Source organism: Battus philenor, unplaced genomic scaffold, assembly GCF_028537555.1.
Source record: "Battus philenor isolate CCGP_79_NKW_IND1 unplaced genomic scaffold, ilBatPhil1.0.hap1 SCAF_17, whole genome shotgun sequence".
Taxonomy (NCBI): domain Eukaryota; kingdom Metazoa; phylum Arthropoda; class Insecta; order Lepidoptera; family Papilionidae; genus Battus; species Battus philenor.
In genome coordinates, this window is record NW_027181679.1 from 1,371,421 (window position 1) to 1,388,138 (window position 16,718).

The 16,718-nt window shown below is 34.0% G+C and overlaps 3 protein-coding genes across 4 annotated transcripts in view; 2 read left to right on the forward strand and 1 right to left on the reverse strand.

The window, feature by feature from the left end:
* IntS1 (integrator complex subunit 1) overlaps nucleotides 1-6,646 on the forward strand; it is a 38,287-nt gene extending 31,641 nt beyond the window's left edge. Inside the window, exons 32-36 of the mRNA XM_068762878.1 lie at nucleotides 136-327; nucleotides 1,554-1,712; nucleotides 1,849-1,981; nucleotides 4,499-4,670; nucleotides 5,473-6,646. Coding sequence (XP_068618979.1) covers nucleotides 136-327; nucleotides 1,554-1,712; nucleotides 1,849-1,981; nucleotides 4,499-4,670; nucleotides 5,473-5,684 — 868 coding nt within the window. The 3' untranslated portion in view covers nucleotides 5,685-6,646. The remainder of the gene's footprint in view (nucleotides 1-135; nucleotides 328-1,553; nucleotides 1,713-1,848; nucleotides 1,982-4,498; nucleotides 4,671-5,472) is intronic.
* Nucleotides 6,647-6,950: 304 nt separating this feature from the next.
* viaf (viral IAP-associated factor) lies at nucleotides 6,951-9,874 on the reverse strand. Its single transcript, XM_068762989.1, has 5 exons — nucleotides 9,760-9,874; nucleotides 9,551-9,683; nucleotides 9,135-9,363; nucleotides 8,635-8,843; nucleotides 6,951-7,572 (listed from the first exon to the last, which is right to left on the reverse strand). The coding sequence occupies exons 1-5, from the start codon at nucleotides 9,763-9,765 to the stop codon at nucleotides 7,460-7,462; spliced, it is 690 nt and encodes a 229-aa protein (XP_068619090.1). The 5' UTR covers nucleotides 9,766-9,874; the 3' UTR covers nucleotides 6,951-7,459.
* A 338-nt stretch (nucleotides 9,875-10,212) lies between these two features.
* Nucleotides 10,213-16,718, forward strand: part of atl (atlastin GTPase) — a 45,748-nt gene continuing 39,242 nt past the window's right edge. The window contains exons 1-2 of one of the 2 annotated variants that reach the window (XM_068763347.1): nucleotides 10,258-10,345; nucleotides 10,512-10,606. In XM_068763347.1, coding sequence (XP_068619448.1) covers nucleotides 10,573-10,606 — 34 coding nt within the window. In that variant the 5' untranslated portion in view covers nucleotides 10,258-10,345; nucleotides 10,512-10,572. Of the gene's footprint in view, nucleotides 10,346-10,511; nucleotides 10,607-16,718 lie in introns of both variants that reach the window. The other variant, XM_068763346.1, reaches the window with a different exon arrangement.

The following is a 16,718-nucleotide window of genomic DNA, read 5'->3' on the forward strand; positions in this document are numbered from 1 at the left end:
AAATCTTAATTCGTTCTGCATCGTGATTTTTTTTGGAACGTAACCGCGACGCAATGTGAGATATTGGTGTACAGACACAGAAATTTAACCGTAGGCAAAAACCTAGAGAAATTAGTGTGAGAAATTCTGTTGCAGAGCGTGGCGGATTGAGTCTCTGGCGCGTGCGCTGTGGTCTCGCGTGCGGGGTGCAGGTACTCGCGCGCTGCCACTGTGCGGCGCTTTGCTGCGCGGCGTGCGGGCCGAGCACGCGCGACACCCGCCGCACGCGCATCTACTGGCCGCACTTGAAGTGCTGCCCGACTCTGATCTACTCTCCGATCACGCCAGGTACACACCACATCATCATGTCAAAACATAAGACTTTCAGACATGCGCTGCTCGCATTCAAGGACCCTATGTCATCATATCAACTGGTGGGGAGCTTACCTCCAACTACCCTCATGTTAATCAACGACCTGTCCTATCTCCTTCCGCGTATCCTGATCCTTTTTGGAAAGTTATCGAAGCACGTATCGCCATCTGTGAATGGGCGGTGACAACTGGCGGTGACAACAACTAATCATCATGGGAAAAGTTCCGAAGCAATACACACAAACCATCTACCCTCACGTTAATTACTTAAATATTTTCTTTTACTAATACTATTATTCAAATACTAGAAGAATGCAGGAAGTCGGAAGACCCTGGATGCAGGCTTCCAGCCGGTCCTGATGGAAATTTATGGAGGAAACTTATGTCCAGCTGTACTTGTGTACATCATGAGAATTATGCTCGAAGAATTCAAACAGGAACTTGAATCATATTGAGCTTCGTTTCATACAGCATTAGATATCCTAGTATTATAAACCTGCAAGTTCAGACTGCTTTTTTTTATATATGTGGATATTATTTATGTGGATCACTTGTGGTGATGAAACCATCATCGTCTTTTATAAGCATCATTAAATATAATTAAGCTACGACGGTTCCAAACGTACCCAGGTCTAAGAGTCCCCAAATGCTAAAGACATCCATTCAGAACATTTACGTTATGAAGATACAGTATGTTCTTAAATAGATATAAAAACATTATACATAGATTATCCTCGGATTGCAAAATTTATATAATATAAAGGCGGACGAATATATATATATATATATATATATATATATGTGTGTGGGTGTGAAAATTTCTTTACCTTTCTTATAATTCTGTAATTAATATGATTATTTTTTCTTATTATTGTTATTAAAGTTGTATATTTACATTATTGTTAATTATCCTAAATAGAATAAATATGGATCCCAGTAAAGGAAACCAGTAAAATGTAGATTTAGACAAATAAATTTCTCGAACTTACTACAAACATATATATATATATATATTTAACTGGTATTCAAATTCAGTAAAACAGAAGTACATAGCAGTCTGAGTCCAGGCTCGAGCTTCTCTAGCTTAATAGAGGTTTAGTTTAAACCCTCTGTACTCCAACCTTAAAACCCATCGATGTGAGAATTGAAAATTTTTAACGGCCATATTACCGGGTTTAGTTAAATGTTGAACTGTATTCTAGTGAGGAGTTGCACGAGATCTTGCAATGCTTCCTGTACATCATGCGGCAGGGAGAGGCGGGCTCGCTGTCACAACGCGTAGCTGCACTGCTGCGGCGCTACGCCGCGGCGAAGCCCCAGCGCGCCGCCGCCCTTATGCACGCGCACCGGGACACCATAGCGTAAGTGTTCCTCTTCAACCATCTTTTGTTGTTGGTACATATATCTTTCCTACTCTATCTCTCTCCCTCTCTACTTCTCCAGTCATTCTTCGTCTTTCTTCTCGTTAATGATAGTTGTGTGATGTGTGTCTTGTAGTATGGTGCCGGCGCTAGCTGCCGTGTGCTCTGGGGAGACGAGCGCTCCCGCCTCGGCGACGCCCCCTCCGCATGCGCTACTGGCGCTCCAGCGACGCATCGCACCGCCTGATGAACTGGCTGCACATATACAGGTGAACTTTTAACTATATGATTTGAAGGTCCTGTTGATCATTCAATTCTGACGCGACATAAGACAATGTTCTTATGTAGTAAGGCGATAGAGGTTAATTTTGCTTGAAGAGATTGTGGCGAGCATATCGCGCGCCACTCGCTAACCGCTCCGCCGTTGGATCGCGCCTCGAAACACGCGTTGCCTAGCAACGAGCTCTTACCCACATGTCCGTGGATCGCATCGCGGCAGCAATGAAATAGATGGCGCCACAGTAGACGCAACAAAATTTGCATCGCGCTGTTGAGAGTCTCCGCGCTCATTATAAGTGCTAGCGGAGGTTCGGTCAACATTAACAAGAAGCTGCAGAAGAACAAGAAGCTACAGTACTACAACCACTCCCACAAGGTTCTGATTACAATGAACGTGCGCTCTGTCTGCTCCTCTGTGCTGTGAAGTGGTCATTTTTTTCTAGGTTGGTAGGACTGTCTATAACATTTGCCAAGCGTCTGTTTGTCAAAAGTTGGAGTATCAATTGACTCAAGCCAAACCATTTTGAAGGATGTTTTGTGTTATAAACGCGTAAGTCTCGATTGGTTGATGTCTTTCTACATTGGTTTTTCGTGACATTTTTGGTCAAAAACTTGACTCATATCATTCCGCAACCACCCTGTGCGACTTCTGGCTATGCAGTTTGCTGCGGTCAATAGATCAACGTTGGGACGCCGTTGTAACACGATTTAAGGGATAAGAACCGAATCTCTTGAAGGCTTTACGTGAAAAAGACTATAATGTTTCGACTGAAAAAAGCGTTGGCAAAAGTGAGTTTTATTGGACGGTGATTGCCTTGAAGGTGACGAAATTGATTTGGAACAATAAATAAAATATATACACTTAAAGAAAAATTTTAGTATGTCGACGACTGACTGGGTCATTTTAAACCTCTTTTTAATTTTACTTCTTTTTTTTACTTTTATTATTGACAGTCTGTGTTGCAATGTAGGTATGTTTGTTCCTTTGTTTTGTCAGTCTATTGTTACATATTATTTTACCGCCACCTAGTTTTGTACAATGAACATTTGTATTTATTTAATCCGTTTATACCAGAGTTCCCCAAACTTTTTTGTGTCGTAGACCCCTTGCCATGTTTTTCGGTGTTGGGTAGACCCCCTACTTACCTGATATTGATTTCCTGTAAATTTCTAACTGTGGTGAAGTTTAGTGTTAAAAATTTAAAGTAAAAACACATGTTAATTTATACATTTATTAATTGAATTTAAATTAAAACTATTAAAAATAAAATTTGATATCTATTATGTAAAATATACGTAACATTTAAATAATTTTTTACTTCATAGGTACTTTTATAAATAATGTAGATGTTTTTATATTATAAGATAGTATGATGTAAGTAAATAGGTACTATCAGTGTATGTGTTGAGATCCAGTATCGTGGACCCCCAGTTTCGTTTCATGAACCCCCAATTTTTTTTTCGCTGACGTAGACTTCTTGCAGGTTGTCATAGACCCCTAGGGGTCGATATAGACCACTTTGGGAATCACTGGTTTATACAGTCCACACGCTCTCCGACCTCACCTTACATTGTGATCATAGTATTATCAATAACTAGGTATATATTCATGTACTTGGTATTAATGCGTGAATAGGTTAGTTATTTTGGACGTGAACTTCTGGACATGTCTTTATTATATTTCCAATTGAAGCGTTTGGAACCTCTCTGCATCCGACGACTTTAACAAGCCACCTTGTGAATAGGCATTCTTTGCTGGGCTTTCTGGTCCTTACTTAACCTTAAAGCCTCCGGCTTCAAGGTTCAGACTTTTGTTTCATAATAGGCGAAGCATTTGACCCGTCTCAACTGATCTTAAGCGTGCCTGACGAGGTCTACCATGGTGTATGCTTGCCCAGAAGAAATCCATTTACTCTTGTCTTGAAGACTTCCTTAGTTATAATTGGAAACAATGACGCCGGTATGTTGTTCCACACCTTGGCTCTTAGCATTATATAAAAGTATCAGCAAAACGTTCAGTGGGGTTGGAAGGAATTACGTAAGAAAAGGACCAATATGTAGCCACTTCCGCATATGCAGTGGTAGTCGTGCAACAAAGTGCACCGCTCGCCAGCCCGCTGATAAATGCGTGTAGTGCACTCTGTGTTTGGCACTAATCGGTGTAACATAACTCCTGAAGATGCCCCGTGGAGGGGTGTAACACGTGTTGAGTAATTTGGCGGTGGCGGTTGTGTGATTCTCATAAATGCGCATGCGGCAAACAATGCGGATTACACAACTACCACCGTTGGCTGACGGGCGGTACATTTTATTGCACGAGTACCACTGCATGTGCGGAAGTGGCTAAATATTGGTCCTTTTCTTACTTAGGATGGACTTCCGCGAGGTAACGACTGATTCTATTAAATATTTCATCTTTAGTTTCCCTAACGCTACTTTACTGACTTTTTTCTCAAAGTTGGAATTACCTAGTTTGATTGTTACCATGAGTAAATAAATATCACCAGGAGGTGGAGGCGTGGGGTGTTCGGCGTGGTGGCGCGTGGGGCGGACGAAACGCAGCGGAAACGCTGCTGCGGGCCACCGCACCGCTGGCGGCATCATCGCACGCGCCGCTGCGAACCGCTGCCTTATCCCTGCTCGCTAAACTCCTACCTGCAGCTCCTGACGCCTCACCAGGTATATCTTCAGCAATAGTCTCACAAATTCAAAATATCTTCTAAACATTTATATTTTGATTATTTTAACATATAGTAATAAGCTACAGTTCAGAACGCTGATCTACTAAGAGCCGGCCAGAAACTCAACAGTTGCTATTTTAAAATTGAATTTAACAATTTTTCATGTGTACATTATAATATCATGTTATTCAGCAAACCAAGTTCCATATATATAAGATATATTAAAATATACTTTTAATTTTAAATACCAAACTAAGAAAAGGAAGGTCAAAGATATCTTGTCTATACATGCATACACTTAGACCCATGAAGAATTTGTTAACTTTTTAAAGGCGATTTATGTTACGAGTTTATTTTTATTTCGTGTATTTATCATTCATCACTATTTTAATATAAGATTTTAAATTATGGTGCATTATTGCATAATGTGATTCAACACATAAGAACAATTGAAGGTGGCGCCATCTACAAAGTAGTAATTGAAGAAAAGCTTGTAAAAAAAATATGAATTGTTTTTTAATGATAATAAGGTTTGGAAATGTAACATAACAGTAGCTGGTGAATTGCGTACTTTCTAAAACTACGTTCCAGTTCAAAGTGTACTAAAACTAAAACCCACTATATTTTAATTCTAATGTTAAAAAAGATCACATGTTCTGTCATGAAAACAGGCGTATATCATAACGCTGCAGAAAAACTCCAGTGCCCACAAGGCGGTGATAAACAACTCCCCCCCCCCCCCTCTGGTGCTATTAACGTGATGAATCAAATTGTCTGATTCAATATATATCATGTCCTAGGTCTTCAAGCGATCATGGAATGCCTGGACTCCAACCAACCAGAGGTGGCGCAATCCGCCCTCGACAAGATGGCGGAGCTGATCGTCGGCGTCCAAGAACACGCCAGCCGCATCTTGGCTCGAGTTTTCGAGCTAGGGCTCCGGTCCCGACTTCCGGCGGAGCTCTGCATCGCACGTTGCGTCGCCGCTATAAACCTACAACGGGGTTGCTGAAAAAACCGACTGCCCGTTTAAACGGGCAGGTTATATCGCACAGGTCCAGTGCCCACGCCTGGACCTGCATTTTTACAGACTCCTTGATACTGAATTAGTTTATATTACGAGTGACGTGGACAATCAGTGCTTCTATATGTGTGGGATAGATGTATCATATGTTGCTTCATAGCGTCGTCTATGAACTAACTTGAAGGTACGTTTATATTTAAAAAACAGAAGGTATCAACCATGTGTTCTAAGTGATGGAAAAAAATCTAACATTTTCAATTATCCTTATAAATATGACCTCATTCACTATCCTTTTCCTGTCCAAAATAAAAAATTAGTCTGTTAAATCTTCCAAAAGAATGTTCCAGACCTATTGGTTATAAAACATATGAAATTATCTTCACTCTACCTGTATATTATATATTAAATGTATATTTGTAATTTATGTATATATAATAAATAATAAGTGGGCAGTAGTATCTTAGCGGTACTGAGACTTGTGATCTTGGATCATGGGTTTGATTTCCGGGATACAATTTTGTATAATTTACACTCTATGCTTTAATATAGCCCACTGGTCACAAACAAGTTTTCACACTGCAATAGCTAACCTGCCGGCCAAGCGTGGCGATTATGGTATATACCCCTCCATAGATTTCTTTAGGGAAAGCCTATGTCTTGCAAAGGGTGTCTATCTGCTGAAAAGAAGATATTTTTTGGGATTTTTAGTCTAGACGTAGAGTTAAATAAATAGGGGACGTAAGTCAAAAAATATAAGGGGCATCAGCTCAATATAGTTTAAATAATACATAACATACGGAGGTGTTCCAAAGTATCAAAATTGTAAAAGGTATTTTTTGTACATATATTTAAGATTTACTTGTAACCACTACTATATATTACTGTAAATTAATAAATAAAAACATTTTGGAGCAATTGTAGAAAATAATCTCCCTCACACAATTGAATATAGCGATACTTCTTACCCATTTTCATCTAAATTTCGATCAAGAAAATTCCTTATGAAAACCAATAATTTTTGGATGTAATATTAATCAGATATATCTTTTATGATATCTTTGAACCAGAAATATATACTATTAAATATATAGATTTTTCATGACTTTTTAAAAAAAAATTACTAAAGAGAATATTTTTTTATTCTTAAGCTTAGAAGGTATAAAATATTGACATAAAATAATTATTATTTGGTATTTAAATATACATTACAAAAGTAATTTATTTGTACCAAAATTATTGCTAAAAAATTTCAATGGAAATTATTGTCATAAGTGGATTGTAAATAATAGTTTTTTCATTATAAAACAATTTTTTAATTTAAAATCGTTGTATGATGTTATTTGTTTATATGAATGTTCAATGCATGTCAAACCAATATCTACTATCTGTTGTTTTATTATTTGTTAAGCACAAAAGGAGCTATATAGCTAATAACAGTATATTAGCAGCTATATAGCAGCTAATTGGGTGTCACATTCATTTAAAATCAAAGTCATTTAGAGTTATTGATTGAGATGTTACGGAGTTGCCAAAATGCTACCTAGCCAAGTAGGATGCAACGATTGATTTTTTTTCTCAATTTATTGGTTTGACATAGAATAAATAAAGAATTGTTATCTGTTTAAATTCATAAAGCGCAATGAAATATTAATGATACACAAGTAAAGCTAAAAATAAATAATCTGTTTAAGCACCCATACACCAAAGTCATCAAGAAAGATTGTCACACACAAAACACAGTAAAGTCCCTGCGTCTTGCACAATCACCAGTCATTGCAGCCCAGGTCTGTGAACAATTTGTCCTTTATCTTTGGCTTTGGATCTTCCTTGATCTTTGTGTCGATAGCACCGACTTGACCCAGGATGTATTCAAATTCTGTAACAATTATAGTTGAAGATGTAAATTACCTTATTATAAGAATGTTTTTTTTTTATTTAAATATATTTGTTAGTCTGTACAATTTATTTTAATGGTTTACATATGGAAAGAAAACCTAGTAATAGTACTTTTGTACCATAGTTTTGTTTCAGTGTTAATCAATTACTTAATTTCTGTTTTATGAGTAAAGCATTTGAACATGTTTGCCTAGATAAAACCAATTTATTTGTCTTGATGACTCTTAAATTATAATTGTCTGGAAACCATGACGCTGGTAGGTTGTTGTTCCACTGGGGTGTTTGCACTATAAAAGTATTAGCAAAATGCTTATTGTGAATGAAAGGAATTTCAACCATATTATAACAATCAATAGTTTAGTGATTTTTAATTTAATTTAAGTTTTTTTTACTCAACTGGCAGACCCTACCAAGTTCATTTCACCTATCAGTCAATAAATATGATTTTTGAAATTAACACAATATTAAAGTTGAATTTTTAAGTGATGTTTTTTATGTTAAATTTATAACTGAGATATTTATTGGATCTAGTTACAATCCTATTCCTGATATAAACAAATACAAAACACAGATTATAAAAATTGGTTAAGCTATTCTTGAATTATAAATGGTGTAACTAACACAACATTGTTTTATTTATTTGTTCAACATAAGCATTTAATGTTATAATAGACTGGTAAATTAATATGAGAGATGGATAGAAAAATTTAACACAAGTGTATAAGCTAATTATTGAAAACACTTTTGTATTGAAATAATTTCAAATGACATATAATTACACTTTGAGTGTCAGATAGTCTTTAAATAGATTGTTAATTAAATCTATCAATAAATAACTGACCCCATATCCATAATTTTTACATCATATTGTCTAAATAAAAATGGTAATCTCAATATCCAATCTCTGTAATATGTGTCTTATTAAAATATTCCAAGCCAGTGGAACCTCGCTATTCTAACATTTTCATAATCTTAAAAATAGTTGACAATTCCAAAGTGTGTTAATGTCTACTAAAACAAAGATATTTTGAATTTGATTTACCGTCACATGTCAATGCAGTTCCTCTTAGTTCACGTGGACCAACAAACTGTTTCTTCATATCTCCTTCATAATAAACAAACACACTAGGCAGGTTCCGCTCAGGATAGTTGGGGATGCAGGTCTGTGCCATTGCCTTCAGGAATTTTGTGTAAGGGAATTTGGCGGCCAGTTCCCGCATATGCTGATTGAGGAGAGCACACTCTTGGACCCTGTAATTTTTTTATTTCATATTTTAACTATTAACTTTATACTTATTAAGTTATTCAACAATGTATGCTTTACAACCCTCCTGTTAACCTAGTAAACTACTGCATTGGGACAAAGGCAAAATCAGGAAACCAATTATTTATATTAATTTGGCTTTAAATTCTCAATTATATAAAATATGGTTATTTATAAATGTAATAAAAATTGGCAACTTTAACCACCTCTTTTTACAAATGATTAAAGCTAAAGGTGAATATAATGTATATGTGGAAAAAAACCTGACAGACAGTTACCCTTGTCGATATAGATGGATTACAACCCAGATGCCTTCTCCAGCTTTGTTGACTTCCTGAACATAGTCCTGCCCGGAAACCTCCTTAACATCACCAAACCTTGGCTTTTCGGCTAGCTTTTTAATTTCAGCTATGCGTCTTCTTCGATATTCCTGCAGAACAGCTTCATCCTCTTCATCTTCTAATTCGTCCAGGCCATCTAAGTCTAGTTCGGACAATTGCTTCTCTTCTGCATTGAAATAAACATACTTAAACTAACACAATTTTATGAAATTATTGATTTTTTTAAAATAAATACGCAAGATAAAAATTATCTGTCTTAAAAAAACAACACAGGTTTTAAATAAATTTAGTAAAAAGACGCAGGTGTACATAACCTAGAAAGAAATACCGTTACGTTATCAACAGAAACTAACTTTCAGCCTGTTTATTTTGTATTGTCTCTTCAATTAAGTCCACAATTTGTTCCTCGGAGATCTCCTTCTCCTTTGGGGGAATTATTCCTTTGGAACGAAGGATATCGTTCCATTCTGTATCCTCATTAGGATTCTAAAAATAAAACAGATTTATTTTGGACTCCTGTATTGATCTTTATAACATAAAATCTATTATTTGATCAATTTACCTGCATTTTTATTTATTTATATTTATTGTTATAAACTAACAGTAGGAATGTATGAACAGTATAAATGTTATTTAAATTTCTTCTGGGAAATATGACACCACTGTTTATGACACATCTGACATTAGATTTGACAGATGTAAGTTATAATTATTGTATATCTAAAAAAGGATAAATGCAAAAAAACATAGACTGTCTAAGAAAAAGAGTTATTTTGATTCTTATTTTAAGAAAATTTTATTAGTATTTTTAATACATTTGGATATGTTTTAGCAACGATAACATAGTACCTTACTATTTAATAATAAAAATATAATTTTTGAAATTATGGATAATTATTTAACATTTCAATTTGTTTATACTAAGCAACAATAAATAGTTTATTAATAAATAAATTCCTAGACACTTTTGATCGTTAATTTTGACAATGACACGTCTTTTTTTTTCGATCTGTGTTGTCAACCTGCGTCGAGTTGGAAAAATTGCATGTCGCTATGTTCAGTCAAGTCGGAACTCGAAATAAATAAATTGGTCATGGCTGAAACCGAGGGACGTAAACATCGGGAATCTAATTCCCTTGAGGGAGAAGGTAATTAATGTTGAAATATTATTGGTAAGGGCGCGTGTATCGTTAGTGCGTAGCGCGGACGGCAGCTGCGTCGTCGTCCGCCAGCTACCCCCGTGTAACACTGGTGACATTGAAAATGGGTTCTTTTTATAATTGCTGCCTGGATTTGTGGTGCTGGGCCTCAAAGGACAGAGTGTGCTAGCCGCCTGTCGCACTAAGTGACTCTGTCGCCCCGCGCTTCCGGGAAAATGACCGGTGGATCGGACAGAAGCCTCGCCAAAGGTACTCATTTTGTTTTATTCTTATTTTCAGTCGATATCATACGGCAAGGTTAAAATCAAGACGTATCGGTAAATCGTCAGTAACGTTTAATTTATAATTTAACCTCTACCATACACTGCGGCTCGTAATAATATCTCATGCGATTATCTTCACAAAAAATTGTTACGTTGTGCGGCATAAACATCGACTTTTTATGTACACAAGGAAATATTGGAATCGTAGACTTGCCTTTGTTATTCAACCATTGTGCTATGAATAATTTATCGATTTTATGTAATATGTAACATTTTTACATTTTCTACCAATAAGATATTTTATGTAAGCTAATTTGGATCAAATGGATAGTAGAAAATATGTTAAAAATATTATGACTTTATTGGCAACCATATGTACAATCATAATAATGAAACAATGGCAGTTATTTGAGTAGACTTTTTTGCAAAGTGTTGAAAAACAAAATTTTGCATTAATATTAAAAACGAAATTTCCTTATATGTTCAAAATCTATTTAGACTATATCAATACAAGAACAGACATCTCATTCCAAATTTAAAATCTATCACCATTGTACATATAGCATTGCAGCTTAATATAAACAAAGTTCTTATAAAACATAGTTTTTTATCTTTGATCTCTATCCATGAATATTCAAGTAGTTTTTATGGAATGTATTTTTTAAATTGCCAACAGTATGAAGTATGACACATTTAAAACATTATTTGCTTTGTAGTGTTTCAATTAATGAGATGTAGGCTTCTATTTTGAGAAAGATGGAACAAACACTATGTTAAAATGCACATAAGTACACAAACTCACACACACATTATTTGCTAGAGCCAGGTAACACCTTGGAAAGTAAGAGAGGCTGAAAATCTACATGGTCAGAATTTCCTGGAATGAAATTTACTCTCCTCCTTATCTGAGAGATAACTTGTGTAATATTATTATTATCACCATACTAGCTGATTGAGGTCCATTGCAAGGGATAGCCCTCACAAAGATCCCAAAGGTCGCCATGATGATTGGTCATGTACACCTCACAGCAAGTGACTTCCCACAACCTTGAATTATATATGAATAATAATAGTAATGGAACAAAGACATTGCTACATTATCAAATAATCTATTAATCTGATTAACACCAATAATTTTAATTCAGTAGGTCAGGGTCAATATATCTCTGTATTTTAATTGGATTCAATTTGAATCATTTATTGAATATCAAGTAACATTGTTTTGTGAACAATGCTCAGGTAATTAAAATTTGTTTCAATCATTTATTTAATTATATAAATTGATTCTTGGGACATGGTGTTATATAACATTAGTCCAATTATTTCATTCTACAGACAAACCTTGCAGATACTCAAATCGGAGCTTGAGAAAGTTATTAAAGCAGTAAAAGTTTATATCATCAAAAACTAATGAGCCTGGAGTCCAAATCAAAATAATGGTGATAAAATGTATAGCCTTCTTTACCACCAGTGAATTTTTGAGTATAAAGAAACTGGTTAGGAGGCATGTTAAAGATATACAACAGGTATATCATTACTTCTGAAAAAAACCGTAATTTTAAAAACTAGACATTGCTAAGGTGTCATTAAAATCATACAAGGTACCAATTATTTTAAAAAAATGGAAATTGATTTCAATTAAGTTTTAAATAGTTTATAACTGTCAAGAAATAGTTTGAGACTTGGTAAACACTAATATGCAGAAAAGAGAGCCAAATATAATTTCTGAAATAATAAATGTAATAGTAAAAACATAGGCACTGAGACTAATGTTTGTGAAATAAAGTTTCTTCTTGAAAAATATATAATTTCTAATTAGATAAAGAACAATAGATTTTATAAAATTTTCTTAGTAAATTGCCTCTTCAATATTTTGTTTTAGTAATATTAAATTGTTTCTTGAATATTTGTTCTTCCTCATCATTGCCACAATTATTTCCTGTATCCAGCACTTCATTTGATCCAATAATACCCACCCAAGGGTTAAGAGTACCACCTAAAAAATAAATTTAAAATAATTTTATAAACAAATATGTATATATGATTATATTGAAGGAATGTTCTAAGAATAGACTGTGTTATGCTGAATTTCCGCTTAATAATTATCACGTCTTGATAGCACACAAATATATAGTGTTGTCAATGTTATAATAAAGTTATAACTCTTATGTCCATATATCTTAATCGTGAAATTAACAAATGCCTTTTGTTTAAACAGATAATTAATATAATTTTTATAATACTTTTAAGCTTTTAATTTCACCTATTAAACTTTTTTTTATCTCTTGTGTAATTTATCAAACATTGATATAGATAATAGGGTTGTTAAATGTATATATAATTTATGTAAACATAATATTATCTTGTTTAAGTATATTTTTATCAATAATAAGTATAATATTTATTATGCTTATTTAGTGTATAATATTGGACCATTTTCTTGACATCTACACATCTTAATATTAGGGAGACCTAAAAGTAATGTTTTTCCTGTCAACATATTTTACAGAAAAACCATTTGATTTTTACCACACTGGCATTAAAATTTTGTATACTAAATGATAAAGGGTTGTTGATAACGAAGGTGAATATATTGTTGATAAGAAATGAAAATTTATTAAAAATGTAGTCGTGTGAATTTCACTTCAGAAAGTGACATTACTTACCAGTGCCGCTAGTACTTTACCTGTGTACCACCCCATGTTGACTGGTAGAGAATGTCTATAAAATATTAAGACAGTCATTGTACAATGAAAAATTTTAATTAAACTATGGTATGCAATTACACAATTTTGTCTATGCTTTAATTAATATTCTTTACAATTATGTTTCATGTTGTATAACAATAGTTATTATTTATTTGTTTATGCAATTATAAGCAAAAATAAATTGTTATCTTGTATCATTTATTTGTACAGTAATATAGCTATTGAATAAGAAATATTATATTGAATAATTTTACAATCCAAGTCGCAACCGACAATCTTATATGAAAATTTACCTTGGTGATAGTAAATAAAATGTAATATTCCAATATAGACGCAATAGAGACGTTGACATAGTTGTATATATAAAGAAAATGTGTTACAAGTCAATCAATTGAATTCGTCTTGAAAAAAATCACTATTATTCGATACGTATCGTGGAGCGTGTGTTTACGAAAGCTATTTACAGTGTTATTGTATAATGTATCGCGAATAAATAATGGCGGTCCGTCGTTAACCGTATTTCCCGCGCATTTGCATTTTGTCCGCCATATTGGGTGTAGCGCTATGTCGCTCCGATAACCTAAATAGCATGTTAAATAGCATGTGAATTATATTTTACTAGTGAGGGGATCGTCTTGTAAGAGGTCGTCTTATGAGCTCTTTATTGTTTTTTTTTTTTTTTGTCAAAAACTAACGAGATGCTATTTTTAAGCAGTGACTATAATGAAAGTGATATTTAGCAGAATTTTTACGTTGTTAAATATAATATAAAAATAAAAAATGTACAAATAAATAGTTTTTAGTCTCCTTTTAAGTGTTTAATATATTAGGAGACCAGAAAGTAATGTCGATTTCTTAAGTTAAGTTCACACGACTACATTTTTAAAAAGTTTTTATTTGTAATCAACAATATATTCGCCTTCGTTATCGACAACCTTTTGCCATCTGGTATACAAAATAAATGCCAGAGAGGTAAAAATCAATCTGTTCTTTTTTTGTAAAATGTGTCGACAGAAATGATATTATTTTCCGGTGGCCATAATACTTTTATTAGTACACCACTTTTGCTTAAACATATAGATATACAGGGTGTAAAATGACCGTCGGATCAAACGTGGCCTAGCGGTGTGGAGTCTCGATACCTCTCCCTTTCATCTCCATGTATGTTCAGCATTTTAGATATTCGAAGTCATAATTTTTCTTAATCAATGTTAATTGAAAAAAAAACTAATCTGACCTTTTAATTTGCCATTTAGGTTAAAAGGAGATACTTACTTAAAAATCTTACGAAATAATATATTTTTAAAGAGGTTACATATCTCATTAGGTCTTGTTTTATTTTTAGAGATTGCATTTAGATGTGTCTTTAAAATATTAATATAGTGTTATGCCCGATTTCACACACACATTAGATACACTTGCTGAACAATAATCTAATGCAATCAATGAATGTTGTACAAATACAAAAACTAAAAAAAAAAACAATGTTTGTAGCGAGAACAATGCAGTAGCGACTCTACAGTTTTCTCTGCTCGAATGATTCATAGCACTATTAAAAAGTACGACGCTTTTTATCTTTAAAACGCATCAAGTATTTTCCCAAAGTCACAGATTCACAGAAGGCAATGAGATTGGTGCTTAAAAATTTATATTTGTGAACTAACTTTCGTTCGTACTGTAGAAATACATTTAATCGCAGGCAGTCAAATGCCTTCTACGCCGACGGCTACTTTCGTTAATCTATGTATCACCTCATTCCTGACAAGAATCTTCTCCATAAATCAATTAATAATTATAACCCATATGAAAGATTTTGGTACGAAAACCTCTTAACCCTTAACTTGGCAGATTTTTTTTTAATATTACATTATTATTCATACCACTTGACTTTTAAGACCCGAGGACGCCAACAGAAAAAACTGAACAAGCGTTCGAGAATTAAGAAATTACCTAAACATTCACATACAAATGATTACTTTGCGTTCAAAATTGATGCCACATTTTTTTTTAAATTCTGATGTATCTCTACAGATACATTATCAAGAAAAGGGTTAATGTTTTTATTGTCAAAATGTTGATTCACTGATGTATTTCTGACATCTGTCTTCCGATATATCTATTCTAAAACTAGTTTTACCAACACAATGTATACCAAACCTTGAGTATCACTGGTGAATAGAACCCCTTTTTAAATTAGTCTCTACGTTTCTTACATCGTAGAAATACATCTCTATGAAATAGAGCTTTTTCGTAACAAAAAACGGATATGAAAACTGAAAAAATTGATATTTTTGATTGGTAGAAATCATTTTATTTCCAATGACTAATCAAGTTTCATGTTTTCATCAAAACAGTTTTTTGTGACCCCTGTTAATGAGGACCTCTGGTTTACGGATACGGACTTTATCTTTGTTACTATTTAACCCTTTTCTTGATAATGTATCTAAAGTAAAGACACATCAGAATTAAAAAAAATAGTGGCATCAATTTTTAACGCAGTAATTATTTTTAGATGAATGTTTAGGTAATTTCTTAATTTTCAAATGCTTGTTCAGGTTTTTCTGTTGGCATCCTTGCCTCTCAAAAGTCAAGTGGTATGAATATTAATGTTATATTTAAAATATCTTCCAAGTTAAGGCTTAAGATTTTTCATTGTTGCTATTTTACTGTCGTTCTCCTCCCTCATCCTTCACAATTTCTATTACTATCTTCTTTTATTCATCACGTTCTCCTTTATTCTCTTCCATTTTTACACGCTTCGGCTCTCTCTTTCCTTGCCACATTATTTCATATCATTTATTTTTCAATCAGAACACAGTTGGTAGAAGTGAAGATTTTTTAGTCGAAAATAATAAATTTCGGTGCGTATCTGTCTAAATAACATTTATATGCGAATTAAAAGCCTTAAGTGTTTCAACCGTCAAAGATTGTATCGACCTCATAGTAAATTCGCGTATGTCAATTAATAATATTATATCTCGTGAACTTTCGAGATTCGGGACGAGGCTGCGGCCTTCACAATTCGGTCGATCTACTTTCGTTTCGGATTTATTGCTTTATCTGTGGTCGTATCATGTGTTTTTTTTTTCTACTCGATATACGCTACTCATTATTGCTGCATAATTTAATGGCGGAATGGAGCGGTCTAATGGAAATTTAGACGTTTTTGTTGTTGCAAAATGTCTGCGCGTTATATCTTCATGGTATTAGTTGATTAACGCCTCCTGTAAGGTAAAGACTTCTCCCCAAAGATACAAGATGACCGGTCTACCTAGATACCTACCTTTAACGTCTCTTATAGGCAGGTTAGTTCACTATAATCATTTCACACGTAGCACATCTAATGCTGTACAAAGGCTTCTCCATATAGATTTCGAATAAGATTGGTTC